General features: G+C 45.3%; 1 protein-coding gene across 1 annotated transcript in view; it reads left to right on the top strand.

The window, feature by feature from the left end:
• Positions 1–15637: 15637 nt before the first annotated feature.
• Positions 15638–24648, top strand: part of cdh12a (cadherin 12a) — a gene marked incomplete at both ends in the record, with an annotated part of 23430 nt that continues 14419 nt past the window's right edge. Inside the window, 5 exons of the mRNA XM_080837615.1 lie at positions 15638–15871; positions 20133–20427; positions 21564–21683; positions 22206–22373; positions 23082–23269. Of these exons, the coding sequence (XP_080693741.1) occupies positions 15638–15871; positions 20133–20427; positions 21564–21683; positions 22206–22373; positions 23082–23269 (1005 nt within the window). The remainder of the gene's footprint in view (positions 15872–20132; positions 20428–21563; positions 21684–22205; positions 22374–23081; positions 23270–24648) is intronic.

Genomic DNA, 24648 nt, shown 5'->3' with positions numbered 1-24648 from the left:
GACATTGCCAACGCAACATGAATTACATCTTCTAGTTATATATCACACCACATCTTGGCACACCAGATGGCTTCCCTTTGTGTGTGTAGGCACACACTTTTCAGATAGACAAGATGGTGGCACTAAGTTCAGTGTTTTGCTTTGTGTAGATGTAATGGTGTGTGTGTGTGTGTGTGTGTGTGTGTGTGTGTGCGTGTGTGTGTGTGTGTCTGTTTGTGTGTGTGTGTGTGTGTGTCTGTGTGTGTGTGTGTGTGTGTGTGTGTGTGTTCAGGTGTGTGTCCATGTGTGTGTGTGTGTGTGTATGTGTGTTTGTGTGTCCATGTGTGTGTGTGTGTCCATGTGTGTGTGTATGTGTGTGTGTGTGTGTGTGTGTGTGTGTGTTTGTGTGTGTGTGTGTGTGAGTGTATGTGTGTGTGTGTGTGTGTAGGTTTTAGCAGTCTTGCAGTCAATGTGATGGCCATCCCTCATGCCCCATTACTACCACACATTGTTCCCATATTTTTTAATTCACCACAGCTTATGGCAGCACAATGATGATTGTGTGAGGAACATTGGCTCACCTTGATACCTATGGTACATCTGGGAATAATGGGCACACTGGAGGAGCATGCTGCTCAGTGTTGTGCCTTCCACACATTGATGCCAAGACTATTCCTTTGGGCTTCAGCTGGAAAGACAGCAAGCTTTTGTGAATCTGAGATTCTACATGGTGTCCTAATGCAATACAAAGGATGCTGTTGCCTGGTGGGAAAAATACTTTTTTGTGAACATTTATATTTACACCACAATGGCTGTAAAACCCACTGCGATTTTTCGTTCCTACCATTGTTGAGATTACAGTTACAACTTACAAATCAATGTAAAGATGTTTTGTGACAGAATTAAAAGATTAAAAGAATTTACCATCTTAAACCCTTGGTTTTGTGAAAAAAACACACATATAGCTTATTCATTCTGCAATTTTCATTCTTCATTCATTCATGGTTTTATCAAATACCAATCTAACATATTGTCCACCTCACTTTTTGCTGTGTGCACCATAAGTTTTAGTTGAGTGTCTTTAATTTCCGATCAGACATAATGTATTGTGGTGCTGTTCCTGTGGTCTCTACATTTGATAACAGGTATGAACTCGAGTGGTGATGAATCATTGCACTTTCTCCAACAAAATGGAATAAGAAATCATCTTGACATATCACTGAAAACACACAGTAAATAGTCCTCAAGGTCTTCCCCATTCCCTAGCCCTCCACAGAGCTCTCAACATCCAATGTTGTTGGAAATAATACAGAGCTAGATACAGTCTAACACATTCATGAAAATACTTATGGCATAATAACCTGACCTGATGGGGCACAAACTATGTTATCCTGAGAAAGCAGAACCTACAGATTTTAATTTCCTTTGATCTTTCCACTAGGATAAAGTGACAAAATACTGCAAAAAGACGAGACTGTATGAGCAAATACTAGTTTTAAAAGGTTATAGCAAGCGGCTCAAACTCTCGGGGGTCCACAGGTTCCAATTTTAAGCTGTCCACATGCGCCTAAAAAGAAATGAAAACACATGTAATATATTGGATATTCATGTAAGTCACACACAAGAAAAGATGTTGAATTCCTTGTGCTACTGGTTGGAGACTTCCCACAGCGGCGAATCCTCTCACTGTCACATGCAAGGCCCTCTTTGAGAGTACAAGATGTGATGTCTGTGGCTCAAATCTCTAAAGCTCTAAATACAAAAAAGAATACTGGCCAACCATAGAACCTGAGCAGCAGGATACAACAGTAACAAAAAAGCTGCCTTTGTGAGCCTTTCACTGGGGTATTCAAGCGGGCACCTTCCTTCATCAGTGTTTCATTGATTTAGGCCCACAACACCTCCAGAAGGCTCAATGGTGGTCTCTGGTGTCTCAGACCCAGCCTCCCCCATACTCATGATGGGTTAGGACACATGCCATTACCAGAGACAACAACAAATACACCTCAGGATACACCTCAACAAGATTTCACCCCAAGTAGTCTGCGAGAGCCACAACCACTGGCTTGCTTTTTCAGCAGCCTCAGACAACTCTTTGTGCTTTTTTGAGAGAATGTCCCTTGAAAACCAACATCAGACAGAAGTGTAAGTTAGTGTAAATTGTCACAATCTTGTCATTCGTATTCAGAGATAATTTCTTTTCAGTTTGTTGTCAAAGAGAAGGTCGACAATGCCACAGACAGTAGGAAACAATTCTTCACCTTTTAAGAATCTCCAAAACCCTTCACCTCTGCAGTAATTTACTTACCTCTCTGCTGATGATTTTGCAGCTTTCTTTACTGAAAAAAAATACGCCATTAGTGTGCAATTCTCTAAACCTTCTTAATGGGTTTGACCTTGTCTTGATATGGTAGCATCGTTGAATTCATTCTCCCCTCTCAACAATAAGTATCTATGATTCTTCAATGTCCTCTGGACCCTATTCCAACCATCCTTCTCTTGCCTACAATTTTCCCTGCTACCATGCACTCAATGGCGGGGGGGGGGGGGGGGTCATTAACATGGCAGATGACTTCATACACGTATCAGAATAAGCATGATAGCACACATATGGCAAATGTACATGATACATACAAACATAAGATGATAAAAATACAGTGTGCCCGGGACATTTCTATTACAAGGGTGAGTAGAGCAATTAAACCGAAAGCTGTGTCAATGTTGGCAATTTGTCAATGTAGTCAATGCTTGTAGTCGGGAAACTTCAAACAGGTTCTGGTGACTCCTCTGCTTCATAAAGTTTCTCTTAATCAATCTGATGTGAAGAGCTTTAGACATGTCTCCCTTGAGTCCTTTTTGGCAAAGGTTCTTGGAAAGGTTGTCCTTAAAGTGTCTGGTTTCCTACCTCAGAATAATGTTCTAGTCCCCAGTCTGGTTTTAAGAATGGTCATTCTACTAAAACTGCGGTTTTATCTGCGACTGAAGCACTGAGAGCATCAAAAGCCTCCGTCCAGGCATCAGTTCTGATTTGACTAGACTTGTCAGCAGCCTTTGACACAGTGAACCATGACATCCTTCTCTCCACGCTGTCTGAACTGGGAATTTCAGGGAAAGTTGTGTGTTGGTTTGAATCATACCTCAGTGGATGTTCATTCTGTGAATCTCGGCAGGGACAAGTGTTACAATCTCACCACCTCTCAACTGGTGTTCCTCAGGGTTCAATACTTGGACCCCTTCTATTTTCTATTTAGACCACTTTCTATTACTGTCTTCATGCCTCAGTGATAGTTCAGTTTGGATGAGGGATCGTCAGTTTAAAACGGATCTCTTTGTATTCCCAGCCAATCTGGCTATCCTACAAAATATTAGCATCCATCTTGGTTTCGTCTTCATTGACCCCAGCTAAAACGGCATGAAACTTGGACGTTATGATCGATGACCAACAGATTTTCTCTGAGCATGTAGCTTCTGCCATAAGGTCTTGACGGTTGACACTGTAATATTGGGAAGACCCTCACAAAATATGCTACGCAAATTCTTGTGCAGGACACGGTTATTTTGACTATTGCAATGCGATTTTGACAGGCCTGCCTGCATGTGTGCTGTTGTCTACTGTTGCAGATGACTGGGAATGCGATGGCGCATCTTTAACCTGCCAAGAGGACACATGTAAATCCTCTGCTAATCACCCGTCATCTTACTCTCTCCAATAGGACAACAACTTCATTGGCACCAGCCTTTTTAAATTATATGATTCAGGGCTATTCCCCTTTTCAACCACTTTGCTCCTATGATGAGTGTTTCTTGTCTTTGCCTTCCCTCAGCAGCAAGAGGTTGCGGTGAAGACTCTTTGTTTGTGGTACCTCACCGGTGGAATGACCTTCCATTTCAGACTTGGTACATTCAAAAGTGTTTAAAAAGTGTTTTGATCTGGGTGAACCCTAACACTTTTAGAATGTACCAAGAACTTATAAGACAAATGCTGATAAAGAAGAACAGCATTTGTCTTCTTTTGAGGCATTCTTTATAAATATATTTATAGTTTTGGTATTTTGAATTGTTATTATTATTATTATAAAATAGGGGGTTGTTGTTGAATCCCCTTGAAAGGACTGTATTGCTGGTAATGATGAGTTACAATCGCCACAGGCTGTCCGGTAAGAACAGCAGAATGCCAAAGTCCAATGATGAAAAGGTTTATTGCCAACACACAGTGAAGATATGAATGAATGCTGGAATTATCCGTGTAAAGGACTTCTAACACGCATGAATCCGTGTAATGACTGAGTTATCCGTGAGGACTGATGAAACCGTGGTTTCTATGAAATAATGCAAATATATACAAACATTAGCACTCAAATACAATAAATGAATCATTATGTACAACAAGAGTGAACATGAAATGGTGACAGTATCCTGAATGAGAAGCGGTCCGACAGTGAGTGCTCAATACAACAAATAATAACAGGTATTTATCTACACTAATATGTACAAACTTAATAGTTAAACACACATGTAATAACAGAACACTCACTGTCTTAAAGACGCACGGCAATGAAGAAAGTCTCTGAACTTAGTCCCCCAAATCCTTTGTGCTCCTCTCTCCAGCTTCTGCTCCCACAAAATGGCCAGAGAGGGGGTCGGGCTTATATAGGGGCGAGAGGGGCTGAGATGCATGTCCAGGCATGCCTCAGGGGGAGACTTGAAACAGTCCACAGAGGAATGTAGGTTTCAAGAAACAGTCTCTGTGGTGGCCAATAGACAGTGGCACTCCACTGTTTACGACCCCCCACAGAACCTAGGGATCAGCTGATAGGCTGACCTCTGCCTGGACCCCAGGCTCTGTGAGTGGCCCAAAACAGCAGGGTGCCTCAGCTGATGGCTCTGGGGGAGAGAGCCGTTTTTACAGCCGCCCCAACTTTGTGAAGCAAAGTTAGACAGTGGTATCTTGTGGGAGTGATGGGAGTCTGATGAGTCTGGCAACGGGCCGCGTGTACGTCCGGTCCTTGACCTGGACCTGCGCTGTCCGTATTCTGCCATCAACTCCTGGAATGACTGCCGTGACTTTACCAACAGGCCACAGGGCCCGTGGCAGCTGCTGGTCAACAATCATGACGATGCTGTCAACTGTGAGGGCGTCCTTTTCCTGTTGCCACTTGGACCGGGTCTGCAGTGATGGCAGGTAGTTCCTGATGTACTTGGCCCAGAACTGGTCCGCCAGGGCCTGGCACTGCTTCCACCTGCGACGGCTGAGGAGCTCTGTTTCGGAGTAGATGACCTGCGGAGTTGATGGATCACGCCGCCCCATCAGGAGCATGTTGGGTGTGATGGGATCCGGATCCGCGATGTCTGATGACGTGTAACCCAGTGGCTTGGAGTTGATGATGCCTTCCACTTCGATCAACACCGTCATCAAAACTTCCTCCGCAACAGACTGGGCTCCCAGGGTGGTGTGTAGGGCAGATTTGATGGACCGGATTTCTCTTTCCCAGGACCCACCGAAATGTGGCGCATTCGGGGGATTGAATTTGAAGCTGATCTGCTGACCAGCCAGTTGAGCCTGTAACTCTGGTGAAAGAGCTTTGAAGGCATCCTGTAGCTCTGAGTTGCCACCTCTGAAGTTTGTGCCTTGGTCTGATAGCAACTCCTGTGGTTTGCCTCGTCGTGCGATGAAACGGCGTAGGGCCATCAGGAATGCATCCGTATCCATGTTTGCCAACAGATCAAGATGCACTGCGCGGGTTGTCAGACACTTAAACACGATGCCCCATCGTTTCTCTGTTCGCCGTCCAATCTTGATGAGGTATGGACCGAAACAATCCATACCTGTGGAGTAGAAGGCTGGCTTGGAAAGCCGCAAACTGGATGGGGGAAGGTCAGCCATTCTGGGGATGACTGGACTACTGCGCCATTTCCGGCACTCAGCACAGCCGTGCTGGTACTTTCTGACGGCCTCTCTCCCCCTCAATATCCAGAACCGTCGCCGTAGCTCAGCAAACACCCTCTCCGGGCCGGGATGCATGAGCCGGCTGTCACCATCCTGGATAATGAGCTTAGTGATGGGGTGATGAGGATCCAGCCCTATGGGGTGCAAGGTGTCTGCCTCCAGGGACTCACACCTGCGGAGCCGCCCCCCCACACGGATCAGTTGGACCCCTGAGTCGAACTCAGGAGCCAAGGTGAGCAGTCTGCTGGTTGCGGCAACAGGTTTCCCTCCTGAAAGAAGCAGATATTCTTCTGGGAAGCAATCTCTCTGGACTTCCCGGATGAGAGCAAGCTCTGCTTGCCTGAAATCCTCCGCTGTGTGGCCTGTGGGCGTAGCCGCCCCATGACGTGCTTTGACAGAGGCCTCCAGCAGCTCTTGGTAGCTGCTGAAGCCCCCTGGATCCGGAAGTGGTGTAGCAGGTGTCAACGAGATGTGGCCACAGAAGTGTGACTTACGCAGTTCCACAGACTCCTCCGTGGCTGCCAAGTGTGGTTCTGCGGGCCATGTAGTCTCGTCCTGCAGCAGGAATGATGGGCCGTTGATCCAGCGGTGATCACCAAGAAGTTGTGACAGGGTCAGGCCTCTGGTGATGTCATCAGCAGGGTTGTCAGCTGATCTTACATGTCGCCAGGGACTGCCTTCTGTCAGTTCTTGTATGTCAGCTACTCTGGTGCCGACAAACACCTTGTATCGACAGGACTGTGACTGCAGCCATTGCAGAACTGTGGTGGAGTCAGTCCAATGAATGATGCTGGCTATGGCCAGCGTGAGTTCCTTTTTCAGGACAGAAGCTAGCTGGGCACCCACGTGTGCAGCGCATAATTCCAGCCTGGGAATGGACTGCTGCCGTACTGGGGCTACTCTTGATCTGGCTGCCAGGAAGGCCACTTGGATGTTGCCTGCCTGGTCCACTGTCCTGAGATAGGCCACAGAACCATAAGCCTTCTCTGATGAATCAGAGAAAATGTGTATGGTCTGTGTGGATGATGAAATGTCAGTACCGGGATGATTGTAACACCTTGGGAGTGAGAGTGACGGAAGCTGATGGAGTTCACCCTCCCAAACGTGCCACAGCTGGAGCAGTTCTTCTGGAAGCTGGGGGTCATCCCAGTCTCTTTTCTTGCTCCAAAGACACTGTACCAGGATCTTGGCTCGTGTGGTGAATGGAATGAGCAGGCCGAGTGGGTCATACTGCCGGGCTAGGACCCGATAGATGCTCCGCATGGTGGGCTCAGTCTGCTCTGATTGACGGAGCCGGTAGGTGAGGGTGTCTGACACACAGTGCCACAGTAGTCCCAGTGTCCGTTCTTGTGGGTCAGCTCCATCTTGTGACAGCCAGAGCTCGCAGCTCTCTGATCTGGCTTCAGATGGCAGGTGACTGATGATGGCGGGCACATTGGTGGCCCACTGGCGTAGCTCAAACCCGCCTGAGAGGAGAAGAGGCTGTAGCTTGCTGACTAGCTGCTTGGCTTCTGACTCTGATGCAAAGCTCTGTAGCAGATTGTCAACATAAAAACAGTGCTCAACTGAGTAGCGGGTGTCTTCCTCCGGGCTGCTGTGATCCAGGACATGTTTCTGGAGGGCGAAGGTGGCACAACAGGGACTGCATGTTGTACCGAATGGCAGCACCTGCCATTCATACACATCCGGTGCTCTGCTTCTCTCCATGTCCCTCCACAGAAAACGCAGGAATGGCTTGTCTTGAGGCAGGAGACGAACCTGATGAAACATCCCCTTGATGTCAGAGCTCACTGCAGTGGGGTACTGCCTGAAACGGAGCAGAACTCCCAGCAGTGATGAGCCGAGTGTGGGACCTGGCAGCAGTTGCTCATTTAAATTGCCACCCTGGTGGGTGAATGAACAATTGTAGACTATGCGGTCCTTGCCGTTGTGTCGGACCATGTGATGTGGGATGTACCATGCTTCGGTACTGTTGTGCACTGCAGCAGGGGGGAGTCTGTTGATGTAGCCAGCATCAAGCAGCTTCTTTATCTCCTTACTGTATGTCTCTGCGCGGGCAGGCTCCTGACTCAGCCTTTTCTCTGTCCCACGCAGATGGCCCAGTACAGAGTCTGTGTTGGCTTGAAGAGCTGGGACTTTTTCCTTCCACAGGAGGGGGGTGGCATATCTGTTAATGCCATCCACATCCACTCTGATTGTCTTCTCCTCCAGTGTTCTGACGGCGGCTGTGTCCTGCTTGGACCGTGTGACGTGCTTCTCGTTGCGGTATGGCAGGACGTCCATCTGCCAGAGCTGAGCCACATGATGGAGCAGCTCAGTGGTGGGAGTCAGAACTCTGGTGAAGAGACACTGAGGGGTGGAGGATTGATGAATGAGGACTTTGGCAGGGCCCTGCAGAGTCCATCCAAGGCGGGTATTCAGTGCTGCTGGTCCACCTGGTGGGCCTAGGTGCACTCGCTCCACTGGTGTGATTAGGTGAGGATAATCAGAGCCAATGAGGAGCAGTGGTTGGGCCTGAGTGAATGAATGAAGGGGTAGACCCCTGAGGTGGTGATATGTCCTTTGCAGGGCTTTGATCGGGTGCGAGTGGGTAGAGAGGCCCAGCTCAGATGCAGTGAAAGCCTGCTCTATCTTGTATCGCTTGTGTGGGTGACTGGCTGATGCAACAGAGAAGTTGACTGATCTCCCTGGCACAGACCTGATATCCTGCCGGATAGTCCTGAGTGCCAGATCCTCTTTCTGTCCCCGTAGGCCCAGCTTCTGAGCAGCGCTGTGGAGCAGGATGGTGCGCTCAGACCCGTCATCCAAGATGGCGTATGTTTCCATCTTGGTGTCGCCATTGTATAAGCACACCTTCACCATCTTCAGCAGCACGCAGCTCCCTCTCCTGGTAGGATCGAGATAGTACGTTGCCGGCTGATGACTGGTGGGGGCTTGCTTCTCCGGTCTGGCGTTCACGTCGTGCAGCACGTCCAGGTGGGTCCCGTTGCATTTTGGGCATCTGGCCTTTAGATAGCACTGCGCTGCCTGGTGATCCCTTCCACACCTCCAGCACCGTTTCCCATCCTTTATCCAGCTCACTTTCTGTTCTTTGTTCAGCTGCTTGAAGGCTGCACACTGATTGAAAAAGTGTTGGATGTCGTCACAGAACGGGCAGTACTTCTTCGGCTGTTCTGTGTTACGCTGTGGGGCTTGTGCTGGATAGCTTGCCTTTGCAGGGGGGTCATGTCCGAGCAGGACAGTGGTTGATCTTGACGCCTGGCTTTGCTTCGCCCTGGCTCCTCTCTGGCGATCTGGCCGGTCCTCCAGCGGTCCTCTGGAGTGAGTAAATGGCACCTCATCCTGCTGAACACGGACCTCCTTCTCCAGCCACTCAGCGAAGTCCAGCAGTGTGGGGATTGGTGTCCGGATGGGGTCGACGTAGCGCTTGAACTGGGTGCGCATGTCATGAGGAAGCTTGGACAGGAGCCTCGATACATGTGAACCACACTCCAGTTCTGTACGCCCTTCTCTCCCCAGCTGGTCCAACATACCCACAAGGGCCCGCACCTTTAGTGCGAACAGGCGGAACCCTCTGCTGTCACCACTCTTGACTAGAGGTTCAGACAGGACCTCATTGATGCGCTGCAGCGCCAGCCTGTGTGGCTGACCATACAGCTCTGTGAGGGAGGCCATGGTGTTGGTATATGGGTACCGGCTGTTGCTATAGGAGTCGGCGATCAGCAACGCATCCTCCAGCTTCAGGTGGTCGACTAGGATCTGATACTTGAATCGCTCAGTCGCATCCGCAGGCAGGATGTTCTCCAATGCCAGCTTCAGGCGGGCAAACTGGCGGGGGTCTTCATCTGTGAAGCACGGGATGTGAGGCTTTGGTCCTCTGTAGGTGCTCTCTCGTCGGGGAGGAGTAGGTGGCCCGTCGAAAGGACACTGCCCCAGTGGCCTCAGTCCAGCAGCTGAGTATGCCGGGTTCTGATGACCAGCTGATGATGTGCGAGGAGGCGTGAATGGTACCATGTAATCTGGTGTTGGTACCTGATATGGTGGTGCCTGAGTAGCCGGGCTGTGCTCTGGACGCATATGCATGCTCCGCATATGGTCAGTCAGCTCAGCCACAAGCTGTGGTGGCGGATTATGTGAGCGTGGCACCTGCCACGGTGATCTCTGTGTCGCCGCGCTGACCATGTCATGGTATGACACTGGCGGAGGTGGTGGTGGGAATGTGTCTGATTGGTCCACCAGTGGAGTATGGTGAGATGCAGGCCACGGCACACCTCGCAGGTCATCCCCTTGACGAATGAAAGGCTGCCTTGTTGTCAGCGGCGTGGACGAGAAATCCGGGTAAGGGAGCCTTGAATAGGATACCCCACTGTCTGCAACGTGGGGTCGTCCTCTTGATGGTGCAGCGAAGCTGGTGGGTTGAGCTGGTTGTGCATCTGAAGCTTGCGGTGAAAGGGCTTGGACGATCTGCAGTACATCCATCCGTAGCTGCTGGTTATCCTCCCTCATCTCCTTGAGGGCTGACAGGAATGCCTCTGGGAGTGGGCTTGACCGTGTTTGTCCACCAGGTGGAGCTAGAGGGTCGAGATGGCCTGGACTGCCTGCTCCACCGTCGGCTTGGTCTGGGGGTGTGTGTGGCAAGCGACGTTTGGGAAGGTCCACCATGTATTGGTCCAAGTAGCGAGGTTGGTGTCCCTCACGGCGAGGACGGGTGTTGTCTCTTGGCAAAGACATCTTAACTGCAGTAATTGTAAACTCCGGCTCGAAGGACCATATAAAATAGGGGGTTGTTGTTGAATCCCCTTGAAAGGACTGTATTGCTGGTAATGATGAGTTACAATCGCCACAGGCTGTCCGGTAAGAACAGCAGAATGCCAAAGTCCAATGATGAAAAGGTTTATTGCCAACACACAGTGAAGATATGAATGAATGCTGGAATTATCCGTGTAAAGGACTTCTAACACGCATGAATCCGTGTAATGACTGAGTTATCCGTGAGGACTGATGAAACCGTGGTTTCTATGAAATAATGCAAATATATACAAACATTAGCACTCAAATACAATAAATGAATCATTATGTACAACAAGAGTGAACATGAAATGGTGACAGTATCCTGAATGAGAAGCGGTCCGACAGTGAGTGCTCAATACAACAAATAATAACAGGTATTTATCTACACTAATATGTACAAACTTAATAGTTAAACACACATGTAATAACAGAACACTCACTGTCTTAAAGACGCACGGCAATGAAGAAAGTCTCTGAACTTAGTCCCCCAAATCCTTTGTGCTCCTCTCTCCAGCTTCTGCTCCCACAAAATGGCCAGAGAGGGGGTCGGGCTTATATAGGGGCGAGAGGGGCTGAGATGCATGTCCAGGCATGCCTCAGGGGGAGACTTGAAACAGTCCACAGAGGAATGTAGGTTTCAAGAAACAGTCTCTGTGGTGGCCAATAGACAGTGGCACTCCACTGTTTACGACCCCCCACAGAACCTAGGGATCAGCTGATAGGCTGACCTCTGCCTGGACCCCAGGCTCTGTGAGTGGCCCAAAACAGCAGGGTGCCTCAGCTGATGGCTCTGGGGGAGAGAGCCGTTTTTACAATTATTATTATTGATACTTTCACTTTTAAATGATATTGTTGTATTCATTTAATTTCATTATGATTATTACCAAATTTTCTTTACATCTAATGTTTTGGACAAAAGCGTCTGCAAACCTTAACTATAACTTTAAATATAGCTACAATTGTAAAGAATGCTGATCAACACAGTGATGCTCTTCAACAACCTAATTCCAAGACTGGTAAAAAAAAAAAACATACTTTTGACATATTTGGAACTTATTTGGAACCCAGTGACAGCAAAAAAACTCATCCTACCTTTGAATACATGATTTTGCATTGATGTGTGGATTTTGGTGGGTTCAGGATGCATTATCGAAACACACTAGCACATTTCATAATGACACATGTATTGGTATGTGAAACTGGCAAATTAGACAAAGCTTGACTAATTATATGTTAGAAAAAGACAAAGAGACAACAGCATGTTTTTAATCATCTTGGGGGGACTGTGGACACATTTGTGCAAACAAATTACACAACTGTCGTCCTTCCCTCAAACACATGCCAATGTCGCCTCAGTGAATCACACACCAGTTGTTTGATCTGCGACCTTGTCAGTCTCTCGGCTTTTCTCACATATGTTTGTGGAACTATCCTTGTCACAACAGATTACAGAATCTTCCCTCTTGCATGTAGCCACAACTTCAGTCAGCTGTGAGTTCATACAGTGGGAGATATAGATAATGGATTTTACTTTTGTGTGTTTGCTTGATCTATCCCTACAGAGATATGTTTGTTATTTGAAACTAAGGCGAAATGCATGTGTTACACTTTGCAAGACCTGGTAATCATTTAGTATCATTGGATTCAAATGAGACAATATGCAGTTGTGGTATGAAGGAACAAAATGTTTTTAAAACTATTACAAAAATTAAATGTAAATATATATTATATACAGTATATATGTGTTATGTATTGTTCTACGTAATAGATAATGTACATTATGTGATAACATATTTCTTAATGTACAATGAACACGTTTTCTGGATCGTGTGCCTTTTTTTAATTCAAAAGAATATTCTTTTTTCTTTCAAAGTAAGGGATGACACTGAAGACATCCAGGTTTATTTGACATTGAGAATGAAAATAATATGCTCCTTCTCCCAGCAACATGTATATTATATACATTGTTAACTGCCAGGTACCAATACTTACAGTACATGTGAAATGTGTTACCTTGGACAAGTTGTGAAACATCACGCTACTTTCATGAGCACACAGCGATGCTGTTGACCCCCTCCCCACATGCTATACAGACATCCTCTCCAGACCCCTCTGCTCATCCATGTAGAAGAAAGATCAATGGAGCATAAGGAGGCAAACACCCATATGTTGGGATGTTGTGTCGTGTCGAGGACTGTTACGTGAAGGAAATCTAACAGACTCTCCAGGATGGCCTTAGGCATGCTCACACACCCACACCCTGCTCTGCAGAGTCAAAGTGTAATCTAATTGCTGTTGTGTGTGGAATGCAGAATTAAGTCAACCACAAGATAGAATGTGGCAATGTATCATCCCATAAACTGAACTCGTGCTTCATTACCATAGTCTCACGTGTGAGAGTGGGCTCTAAAGCTTGTTACAGGGATGTTTTAATGGCAACTGTAGAGAGCATCAATCAAATATTAAAAGAATACACATTCAACAACGAAAGAAACTAACTTTTTTGCCTTGGAACTGGTCAGTATGTCTAATAACTCAAACACATATGGTTCTTTTGGGGATTTAAAGGACTTGACATTCATAATTCATACAATCTAGACAATTTAATTGTTTTTGCCACTATGCAAATTATTCAATTGAATTGAATGCATACCAAAGTCATACTTTCTTGCAAATATACATAAATGTAGTCCACTTATTCCCCTTATACTACCAAAGAACAAGTTGTTAGAAACATACAAACAGAAAACTGGAACATACTAAGGTTATAATAGAATACAGTATCACTGGAACTAGAGACAACCGGCTCTGTCTAAAACATGGTCAACTTTGAATAGCTCGGTCTGCTCTTGAAATGTTCAGGGACAAAAGCCCCTGATTGAGTACTTGTGGGCTGCCTATTAATGCCCGTGTCTAAACTTGATTGGGGCTGAATCGCACAGGGAACTCAATGCACTTCTCCCATCTTGAGTAATTGGACTTTACTTTTAATCTCAAATGTAGTGGTTTTTTTTTGCAATATGTAAGTGAACAGTTTCCAGATTTAATTATATGATTACTTTCCTTTTCAGCTTTAATTCTCCGCAACAAAAAAAAAAACAACTCTGAAGAGCATTAGTCAAAGCATCTTCAGCCCAAAAGGAAACTCGCTAAACGTCTTCTGACAGTTTTCATGCAAACCTTTGTTTGAAGAGGGTAGTCAAGACTGTTTGCATACTTTGGTCTGGCACTCTCTCATTTTAAGTTTCTTTTCACTTTTGAGTGCTCAGGCACGGCGTGCTGCGCTATAACTCAACCTGACAGTGAGAGTTCAATGATTCAGCTGGATGGCACTGCGCTGAGATCGTCCATGTTTATTCAGTGAAAGAGTCATTCCATCTTCATCAAGTCCAGCCGTCGCCATGGTGAATGTGGTAGCCTGCGGCTGTAAGGGTTTTCATAAATGATCTGCTTGGACTGCACACACACCCTTTCAAGTCAATAAGGGGACCAATCAAAGATGGCGTGTGCAAATTTGCTGTTTCCCATAGCTCATTTCACTTTTACTGAAGTCATTCTGTGCTGGTCTGTGGGGCCCCAAGTACGCAGTGATGTTCAGAGCCAGCTTATGCTGTGGTTCATCATAGCTAATGACCAAAGTACAAAGGATTACACATCAGAAATATAGCACACATCACTGACCCAGATAGATGAACTAGCTCTACTTCTTTGGTCAGCTTTTGTGTAAACATCGCATAATCTGTATTGGTTGAACGCAAGCAAATGCACTGTATTTAATACCTTCCACCAGGCGAATGCACTTGGCTTTGCTGTAATGCTTTATTTCTCCTTCCCAAGCCTACATAGATCCATATGGTTCCGTTCTATAGTAGTGGGATTCCTCTTCTGGGCCCTGCAGTAGCTGGGTATTGTGTCTGGCAAATGCCCAGAATCTAATAGTGCTGAAGCTTACCATACAGAAAATGGCTGTAGATAGGTTGGGTCCTGTGCCAAATACAGGACATGCTGTTCATTTCAAGAGCTGAATACTTCCCGAGAGACGTGTTTTTCTATGTCACCCGTAAGCATGTGCAGTTGCCGGCCATTCAATTAGCATATCGCTAATGCAAAAATGCAATTCAGTTCGCATCATTTTTAAGCAGATTTTCTAGTATTTATGTATGTTTATAATACCCTGATTCTAAGGGCAATGGAGGATCAGCTCAGGATTTCAGCAACAAAATAGCTTAGATAGATATTCTCACTTAAAGTCTATAGACAACCTATAGACCACTGCATATATTTGACGTATTTTATCTAATCACCCTCTCTAGTCACGGATAATTCAAAATAAGACACTAAAAAAAAACACACTGACAAAACAAAACAACCTCCATATCCAGGAAAGATGCATTTTTTCACTGAAACCTCCTGGATTCCTCAATTTGTATCATCACTCAACTGAGCTGTTTCTCCAAAAGCTTGACTGAGAGCGGAATGCACTGGCGAGGCCCAATTTGCTCATATTCTCTATCCCCTGCACCATGATCCGTAAAATACTTCACATTCGATTAGTGCAAGGTTGAGTATCCAGACAAAGGATTTTTAGCACATATTAAAAAGATATTTGTCAGGCTGTGAGCAAGGTTGCTATTTCAAAACCAGAGATAATGGGACTATTCTGAGGAAAGTTGTTTGCCACGGTTTCACTGTTGCACCTCATTTATTTACAAGTTTGTGTGTTTGTTTGTTTGTTTGTTTGTTATATCTTTATCAGGTGAATTTCGTCAATAATCCGCTAGCATTCAAGCCACTCTGAATGTTGGTTCATCAATGTCCTCCAGAAATTCCCCACCATTCTGCCTGGGATCTATGGACCATTTGTCTGACTGACGTCCTTGTGGAATTTAGCAGAGAATCTCCCACTTCAAAGATCTTCCAATGCTCACAGGGAACTGCTGGTTGCTGTTCCTCTGGTGTCTGTTGGACAAAGGCTTCGTCGCTCCCCTTCACTCTCCATCCCACGGCAGGATGGGGAAGGAGCATCAGCGCAGCACGGCAGGCCTGAGGAGACACGGGATCTCCGGAGTTCAAAGGGTTAAGAGAGGATGGGTGTGGAACCAGTTTTTTGTTCTGGAAGAATATATGGGATCAGAACCACAGTATGTTGGGAAGGTAAGGTAGAAAAAAAATGTTTCTATTGTGTTTTTATATTCTCCTTTCTGTGGCTTGTTCAATTTTTAAACATGATCTGAAATTCATAGTGTTTTATGTACTCATGTGATGGTTGAGGGCAAGAATAGAGTGCGAGAGTACTTCAAAGGGTTGTTTGAATGCAGTGAATAACTGAAGTAAGTGTGTGTGTGTGTGTGTGTGTGTGTGTGTGTGTGTGTGTGTGTGTGTGTGCGCGTGTGCGTGTGTGTGTGTGATCTGCTTTTGACTGCCTGGAATTGTGCACTTTGAATTGACTCTCTTTCTGAGGCAACAAACAGGAGCTACCACACAGGGCTAAAAATATAACCCGATTCAACATTTTGGATGAGTTTAACGAAATACTGAACTTAGCAGAGCGCTTGCTGTGCCAGGAGAGGACAAATCTCTAACACCATTGCACAATGGTCCTTACGCTGTGTGAGGTTTGGAGTCTGTGCATTTATATAAGAACCAAGCAGACCCAGCAGTAACTCTTGATCTTAGATGGAACCCAAGTAGGTGATTTAAATAAGCTACACTCCCCATGTATGGTATATCTGGCTATGGAAGGATGGAAGCATGTGTGTGCCTGAATTGGATGGTCGTATCACATCACTGTTTCTGCACACAACCTTGCATTTGCATGAAAAATATATATAAAGGAGGACTACAAAGACCTAAAAAAAAATATGTCTGTGATGGTGGGTGTTAGTGAAAACTGCCTGGGCCCTGTAGAGATTTAACATGACTTGACATTAATGGCTGGGATGACTACACCTGACATTACAGCCTCTGCAAGCATTGATTCTGTGCTAAGTGCATACGTGCAAGGTTAAAAGGAGGTTTTTTTCCCCGTCAGTGGCACCAAATTAAATTTCAAGGGACATTTAAGATGAAGTTAGAGTCTGGCACCTGCAGCTTAAATGGGATAACATCTAGTAGATTGACTTGTGTGGACTGATGGCTGCTGCAGTCAGTGTGTCCTCGCTCCTCGCTCCTCGCTCCTCGCGGAGTGGATATGTCCCGACTGGCCCAACAGGAAGGGGTAGTCTCTGCTGCTGCTGAACACTCAAAGCCGACTGCCACTGCTGTCAGCGCTGCTGCTGTTCAACAGCTAAACAGTGAGTGAGGGTAACCCCCTCCCCCGCCCCCGCCCCGCCCCGCTGTTTTAAGGATGCACCAGATGACATGGAGCCATGCCCAAGACTACTGATTAATCCAAGGCAGGGCCGGAGGTAGTGGCAGCGGGGAGGGATCAGCGCTCTGATTGCAGGCGGATAGTTAAGGCTCTCTCTGTACAAAACGCCAGGTTGATGAATCGAGACTGAAACCTTTTTAACCTTAAGTCAAAGATTAAGTGCATCTCTCTCTCTCTCTCTCTCTTTCTCTCTCACTCACTCTCTTTCTCTCTGTCTCGTCCTCATTTGATTGCCATTCACTCTGCCATACACTTGACAGACAGACAGACAGACAGACAGACAGACAGACAGACAGACAGACAGACAGACAGACAGACAGACAGAGACAGACAGAGAGACAGACAGACAGACAGACAGACAGACAGACAGACAGACAGACAGACAGACAGACAGACAGACAGACAGACAGACAGACAGACAGACAGGCCGACAGACAGACAGACAGACAGACAGACAGACAGATATATAGATAGACGACTTCAAGAATGTTCCTTTATCTAGGCATGACAGAAAGGCTGTTTTGTGTTAGCATGCCAAGATTACACTACATTGCGTAATAGAGCTTCATTATTTGTGTGTTTCATGATTTGCTTCATTAAAAAAATCTTCCCGATACACCATTACTGCAATCCCAATGATTCACCATTAGTACAATCCCCGTTGGTCACTCACTGTAAATTGCTATAATGCCCCCAGCCTCAAGCCATCAAATATCCATGCCCCAAAATACCACAGCCTGGACAGAAGGCATATGCAGATGTTCCCTTTCACAGCTAATGGGGCAACAATACAGACGTCCGTTATACGTTTAGTTTAATACTGGCGGCGGGAGTGTTTCAAGAGATGATTTCACATGACTTTACTTTGTGCAATTAAATAATCTGCCAGTGCCCCATGCTAGGAAAAAGCCATCTGCAAGATCCAAACAAAAAATAATATTAATTCCAAACTACATTAGGCTAGAAAGCACTTCAGTATATCTGGCTTAACTTCCAAATCACAGCATGACAGGCAACCTCCCTTTTTTCATATGCAGAGTCTCTGTGTGTCAGTGAGCTGTGAAAGAACCTGTCACAAATGCATCAGAGTGCTCTTCAGACAGTGCTTCTTATTCAGCTCTACCTGATAGTGTGTGGGTGGGAATTAGACTGAAACTTTATTGAGTAAAATAGTGTGGTGTAAGTCATGTGCAAGCTTTATAAGTGGAACTCTTTTCTTAATAAGGAAACTTTTCTCCTCGTGGAATGCAAGTTTTATTAAAGGATATAAAATGTTATCAATTGTAATACAATGATGCTGTCAAGGCTATTGAAATTAGAGACGATCATTTGTAATAGATTTTAGTAATTTGCTGCATTTTTTATTTAATACATTTAAGAAGTGACTGGAGAATTCTAGCCTTCTTCTGGGGTGCACCTGTGCTTTTCACATCCTTCAGGTTGCTGCAGCAGCTCCTCGTATGTTTCAATCAAGAGCACAGACATCAAGTCATTTGACTCCAGAATATATTACCTCAGTTTTATGATCTGCTCTTTCCTGTGACCTTTAAGGAGAGTGGGACATTCATCTCTAGAGAACGTCCATTTGTAAGCTTCTCTGCCACACCCATAGTCATTCAAATAGAAATAGCTTCACCCGTGTCAAAAGGGTCATGTTTCGAAATATTAATTTTAATTTTGATGGCTTTGTTTGTGCTTCTGTAATGATAGTGGATGTTTTTGTGCTGATGGTTAGACCCGGCTGCTGTGAATGTTAGCTGATGACTTTAAAATGTCTGAAGTCTGGAGCCCTAGTTTCCATTGAAATCATATGTCTGCTCATTTGGATGAATAGCTGAGAAATCACTGGCACTGTCCATTAAAGGACCATCACAATAGATTGTTAACCTCATTCTGTTAACTGATTTCCCCTTTTATCACACTGCTATTCCCCATGGATGGTGTGGATGTGTCTATTACTCACGCTTGGATATTGATAATCCGGTCCATGGTGTGTTTGAATCCAAGAGCTTCTTTTTAATTAACGAGACATTGCTGGATCAGGCGCCGAATGGAAAAATGTGTCAGGCATCATCGACATATCAACAATAGAGAAAACAATGTGTTGGATAAGAAGGTGCTTTTCATGACCATAAGTAATGTATGCCAACCATAGTCTAGAGTTTAGCTTGATTTTAAGAAGCTCTTTCTTCTCCTCAACATTGCCATTGGTTTCTTAAATATATTATTCCAGTTTTGCCTGATGTTAGTTCCTGTGTGAATGAATAATTGTTATTTGCATGTGTACACCCATAGGACACAAGAGTAGCGGGAAGCCTTCGCGGGACAGATGAATGTGTCGGTGTGCTCTTGAATTTGTGTCTTTTGAGCCACTCATATCAACAGGAATTTACCTAAATGAATGTGTGTTAGTAATCAAGTGTGTAAGAATTTGCTGTGCGTATATATATCAAATAAGGAGCACTGTGTGTGTGAGTGTGTGTGTGTGTTTTTGTATGTGTGTGTGTGTGTGTGTGTGTGTGTGTGTTTCAGGAAGGTTGTGCTAAACCCCATCAAAAATTCTGATATTTCAGCAGGTTTGAAAGTCATTTTCCATCTATTCTAATTCTCTGACTTCTATAAATACACTCGTCTCTTTCATTACCTGAGCCATTGAGAAACATTCTCTCTCAATGAAGCATGCATTGTTCCTAGAGGGTTCCATCTTGGAATTAACAGGCCTTGAAATCAAGTGCTCAGTCATTCAGCTCATAATAGGTAGTGATCACACATCATGGGGTATTGTTTCCTCTCCGAAACAGAGGAAGAGCAGGAGATCCTTTTGCACAGTAAAGCACCGTTGCCCTAGGGGTGCAAGCAGCAGATATTAAATGAGGTTTGTTGAAACAAGCCATTTTTCTCACCACCTTGAAGAATAGCTGTAATTAACTATCGTCATAACGTCAGAATAAAAGGGGGGGGAATGAGTCAAACCTGTCGTGCTTTCCAGCCAGATACTCTTGATAGGTAATGGCTAATCACTGTTCATCTGTCTTTTTGTTCAAGCTCCACACTGACATGGACAGGGGAGAGAGCATGGTGAAGTACACCCTGTCCGGAGAGGGCGCGGGCTCCATTTTCACCATAGAGCCGACAACCGGGGACATCCATGCCTTAAGGAGCCTGGACAGGGAGGAGAAGCCTTATTACACCCTACGAGCCCAAGCGGTGGACATGCGCACCGGCCGGCCACTGGAGCCCGAGTCTGAGTTCGTCATCAAGGTGCAGGACATCAACGACAACGAGCCCAGGTTCCAGGGCGGCCCGTACGCGGCCTCTGTTCCGGAGATGTCACCCGTAGGTAAGACAACGCAGTGTGTGCTTCACTGATTCTTTGAGCCTCTGAGCGTGCAGAGCGTGTGATGCAACCCTTACCCTAACCCCTAAACCTGTGCCATGCAGACGGGGCGTGAAGTATCTAAGATCCTCTCATAAGACAGGTGGTCAGAATGAGCATAATGTGGACAAATTGTGTGGCAAAAATATATTCGTAGCAAAACAAACACTTCACAAATAATGACTGTGAGCAAGGCTTATGACCACAGATAGTATTGCTGGGGGAATGCCCATCTAACCATGCACAGCATGCATTTCTGCATACATTATTCAATCAGTAGTTGGAGGGCAGCGTATCCCCTGGTGATCTTCTTTATCCGCATCAAAAACAACTCACACGAAATGCTCAATGTCAAAGCTGACACGAGTGAGAAGTCTTCTGCATATAATACTACTTAAAGATGGATGCAGTCTCAAAATGGTTTCTCTCTGTGGATTCGCACTTGTTCTGCAACAATATGCTCAGACTTGAGAGTGTGTTGCAGATGGCTTCATTTAACCGATTGTATTTATAAATCAAATAATTGACTTACTGTGATTCTCAACTGACAGCATAAAATGAAATGCAGTTTCTTCTCCAAACAGGAGTTATAAAGTAAGAGTTCCTTTTTGTTCCCCTCACTCACTGATCTGGTTGTCTTGGGCTTTGCTGCTTAAGTTGGGAGATGGTCCCTACAGCCTAGAGCCCTAACTCCCAGCTGGATACCATTACACTGCCTCGCAGTTAATTTAACAGAGAGGTCTTAAATCTAATCTCTAATCCAGACTTAAATTCAAACACCGCTATTCAGTGGGTGCAGATTATGCCATCATCAAAACCAGTCTGTTACTCACTACAAATATTTAACCTAAAAATAGTGCTTATATTCTACTTTTGCGGAATGTTTTCAGACAACAGCCGTGGGTTGCATTTTTGTATATTCCTTGCAAATCTGGTGACCTACATCCTCTTTGTAATGAAGTTATACACTGTGTATCGTATAATGCATCACCCTGCTTCTTCCTTGTTCTATTGCAGTGTCCTTGGTGTCCTTAAAACTTGGTTGGCTTCAATCCCAGATTCACTTTTTATTTACGTCTTTTATTTACTGTTTTCATCAGGGACTTATGTGACACAAGTGAGAGCGAGCGATGCGGATGACCCCACCTATGGAAACAGTGCCAGGATCGTGTACAGCGTCATCCATGGGCAGCCATACTTCTCAGTGGATTCAAAAACAGGTGCCATGTCTAGTTTACTGATCTGAACTGAAAAGGTCCACTCATGCAAGACACAGTCAGTGTGAAAGATGGGGAAAGTGTGTATTTCTGTAAGTGTTTACTGTAGCTAATGTCAGGGATAAAACTGAAAAATGAATTATTAACTTGTTTTGAAGGGGAAATGGTCTCAAAGGGAATAAACACAGATTTACTGTATGTTCCTCTATCTGTGGTTCGCCTCGCCGAGGTATAAAAAGCCTCACATCTTGTTGGCTTTTCTTGATCAAAAGGTATTCCCTCTGGGGGTGCCGCTATTACGGAAGATTAGCCATTAGCTAAATGTCAAGGGTCTACTTTTTATGACAGAGGTGCCATTTACTGATTAAAGAACGGGCTAATAAGAAAGAAACCCTATTTTTCTCAAAGCAAGCCAACAGGAAGAATTTATGCACCACATATCCCTGGTTCTTTTTTCTTCTGGTTGATTAATCTGTTCCCCGGGCTCTTCCCTAAATCTGTATTCGTCTCTTTTCTTATGTAAAGGGATTATCAGGACAGCTTTGCCAAACATGGACCGGGAGGTAAAAGAAGTTTACCAGGTCCTGATTCAGGCCAAGGACATGGGTGGGCAGCTGGGGGGGCTGGCAGGGACCACCACTATCAACATCACCCTCAGCGACGTCAACGACAACCCCCCCAGATTCACCAAAAGTGAGCATAAAGCTACAGCGAGGTTCATTTATTTGCCTTCCGTGTCCTCATGAAACCTAGTGTATGAGTGACTTTAAGGAGCCGATATAAGGGCATTACTAGTAATTAATATATTTTTTTATTTAATTCTATTTTTAATGTCCTCTCATGTTGGATTCGTTCAATTCATGTAGTCAGTCAGGTGCTGTTCTGTTTTTTTTTTTGTGGCTTAAGTAATACGCATTCGACACTGCATGTGTTCTGTCAAACTATGGTCCTGGCATTGCTATCAGCATATCAATTGAGCAGATTATTTAAACCTTACTTTTTATGTAAAGAAAGTCTAGTGCCAGTCTACTGAAGCCAGTCTTTGGTTACCAAAGCAGGCTTTCACTGACATATTTTGTTTAAATATGGCTTCTCTGACCCAAAGAGAAAACAACATTGCACCCAATTAGTTCTATGAGGCAGACAGTGCCCTGCTCACCTGAAATCATAAATAAATCATGTGAACATATTTTTTCCTCTGCAGATGTAGTTAGTCATTATGGAAAAATGGAGAAGTCAGTGATGCCCCCACTCTAGTCTTAGTCAAGTTTCTTCTTCAGTGACATTTTGTCCCCCTTGTCATTGTATTATCTGTCTGTTTCTTACGATGGGTCGACCTCCATACGTGGTGCTAGTGTGACAGATGCCATGACTGTGTTGTTGTTGTGCTCCATGTGGCAGGTATCTTCCATCTCCGCGTCCCAGAGTCCTCTCATGTTGGGTCAGCCGTGGGCAAGATCGTTGCTCATGACCTAGACCACGGGAAGAATGCGCACGTGCAGTACAGCATCGTTCCTGGCGACGGAGGCACCATGTTTGACATTGTCACCAACGAACTCAACCAGGAAGGCATAGTGATCCTGAAAAAGGTACGCGTTTAAATAATCCTGCATTTACTTTCAGTGACACCAGCCATTATCTTGCCATTTCAGTTCACAGAGTGCATTTTCTTTTGAATAATACAATATGATATCGCTTATGAGATGAAGACAACCACGAGCCAATGATCTCAAACATCTCCTTTGATGAATTCCTGGCAGGAGAATCTAGCATGATATCCAGCGCTGCTTAAGTAGCAATCATCCACTCATCTTAGGGCAGCAGATGCTAATAGACATTGCCAGCCGCCTAAGGTGACATTCCTCCCTGATATACCATTTTGCATACGCTCACACGGTCATGTGCATGTACAGATAATGAAATTACTCCCTTGCAGTTTTCTCCTCAGCAACCCCATGTTTACCCTTGCAGAAGTCATTTGGCATAAACTGTGCCATTAACCATGAATAATGCCTTAGCACTCATGTGTTCTTGTTCAACTCACACTTCCTGCTGCCAGCTCAACCAGGACAAACTGTCTCCGTCAATTCACTAAGATCTCCAGTATCTTCGATGTACCCGCCAGGGATGGAGTTCTTGGTTATATAGCCCTTACCCCCTGATTAGATGTTAGAATGCAGTATGGACGGGAAAAAAATACATAGTTTGACTTTTCTCAAGGGAGCGCTCAATCTTTTTTGATTTACCGGACATGAATAAATGATCAAGGCCACCGGTGTCCAGGCGCATACATCTTAATGCGATGTGACAGACAGAAACCTCTCAGAAGCGCAACAGCCACAAGCTCTGCTCGCGGATCCTGCCCGTCCCGGTGTAAGTGCTTACAGCTGTGCCAAAAAAGCCCTGGTAAAAGCCTCACGGACCGGAGGCTGAAGGGGCCAGGCACACGTTCCCAGGGAGAGAGTAACCGGGATGCTCTCTCATTACTGAGTGCAATCCAATGCTCATGAAAGGCGGCTCACTGTGTGCCTTTATCTTAGCAATGCTGCTGGTTTCTCTCTCTAGCTTGTCCTGAAAAAAAATGAAGTGCTTATTGATGCTCTCTCTTTTGGGAATTATGATACTGTTCTGTGTCAGTCTATGACACATCTCTACCCCTTTCTGCTCTTAGTGGGCACCGCTGTTGGCGATGTGTCTGTTGGCGATGTGTGACACTTGTGTGGAGAAACATGCTTTTGACATATTGCAGTTTAGAAAAGGACCAACTCGTTCAGTGGGGGCAAATGGGAGCAGTGTAGAAGTGAATAAAATGAAATCCTAATGTAACTCACAGCACTACCACGTCCTTCCATGTGTTGAGAATATGACATAGAACACGGCGTTTTGCACTTTGCACATATCATGACATTAAAACTATTCTCTGCTCGTATCTCTATGCTGAACTTACAGATTCAAACTCACATTGCTA

Source organism: Sprattus sprattus (genome assembly GCF_963457725.1).
Source record: "Sprattus sprattus genome assembly, chromosome: 4".
NCBI lineage: Eukaryota > Metazoa > Chordata > Actinopteri > Clupeiformes > Clupeidae > Sprattus > Sprattus sprattus.
The sequence above is the reverse complement of the archived record's forward strand: the minus strand, read 5'-3'. Positions and strand labels throughout refer to the sequence as shown.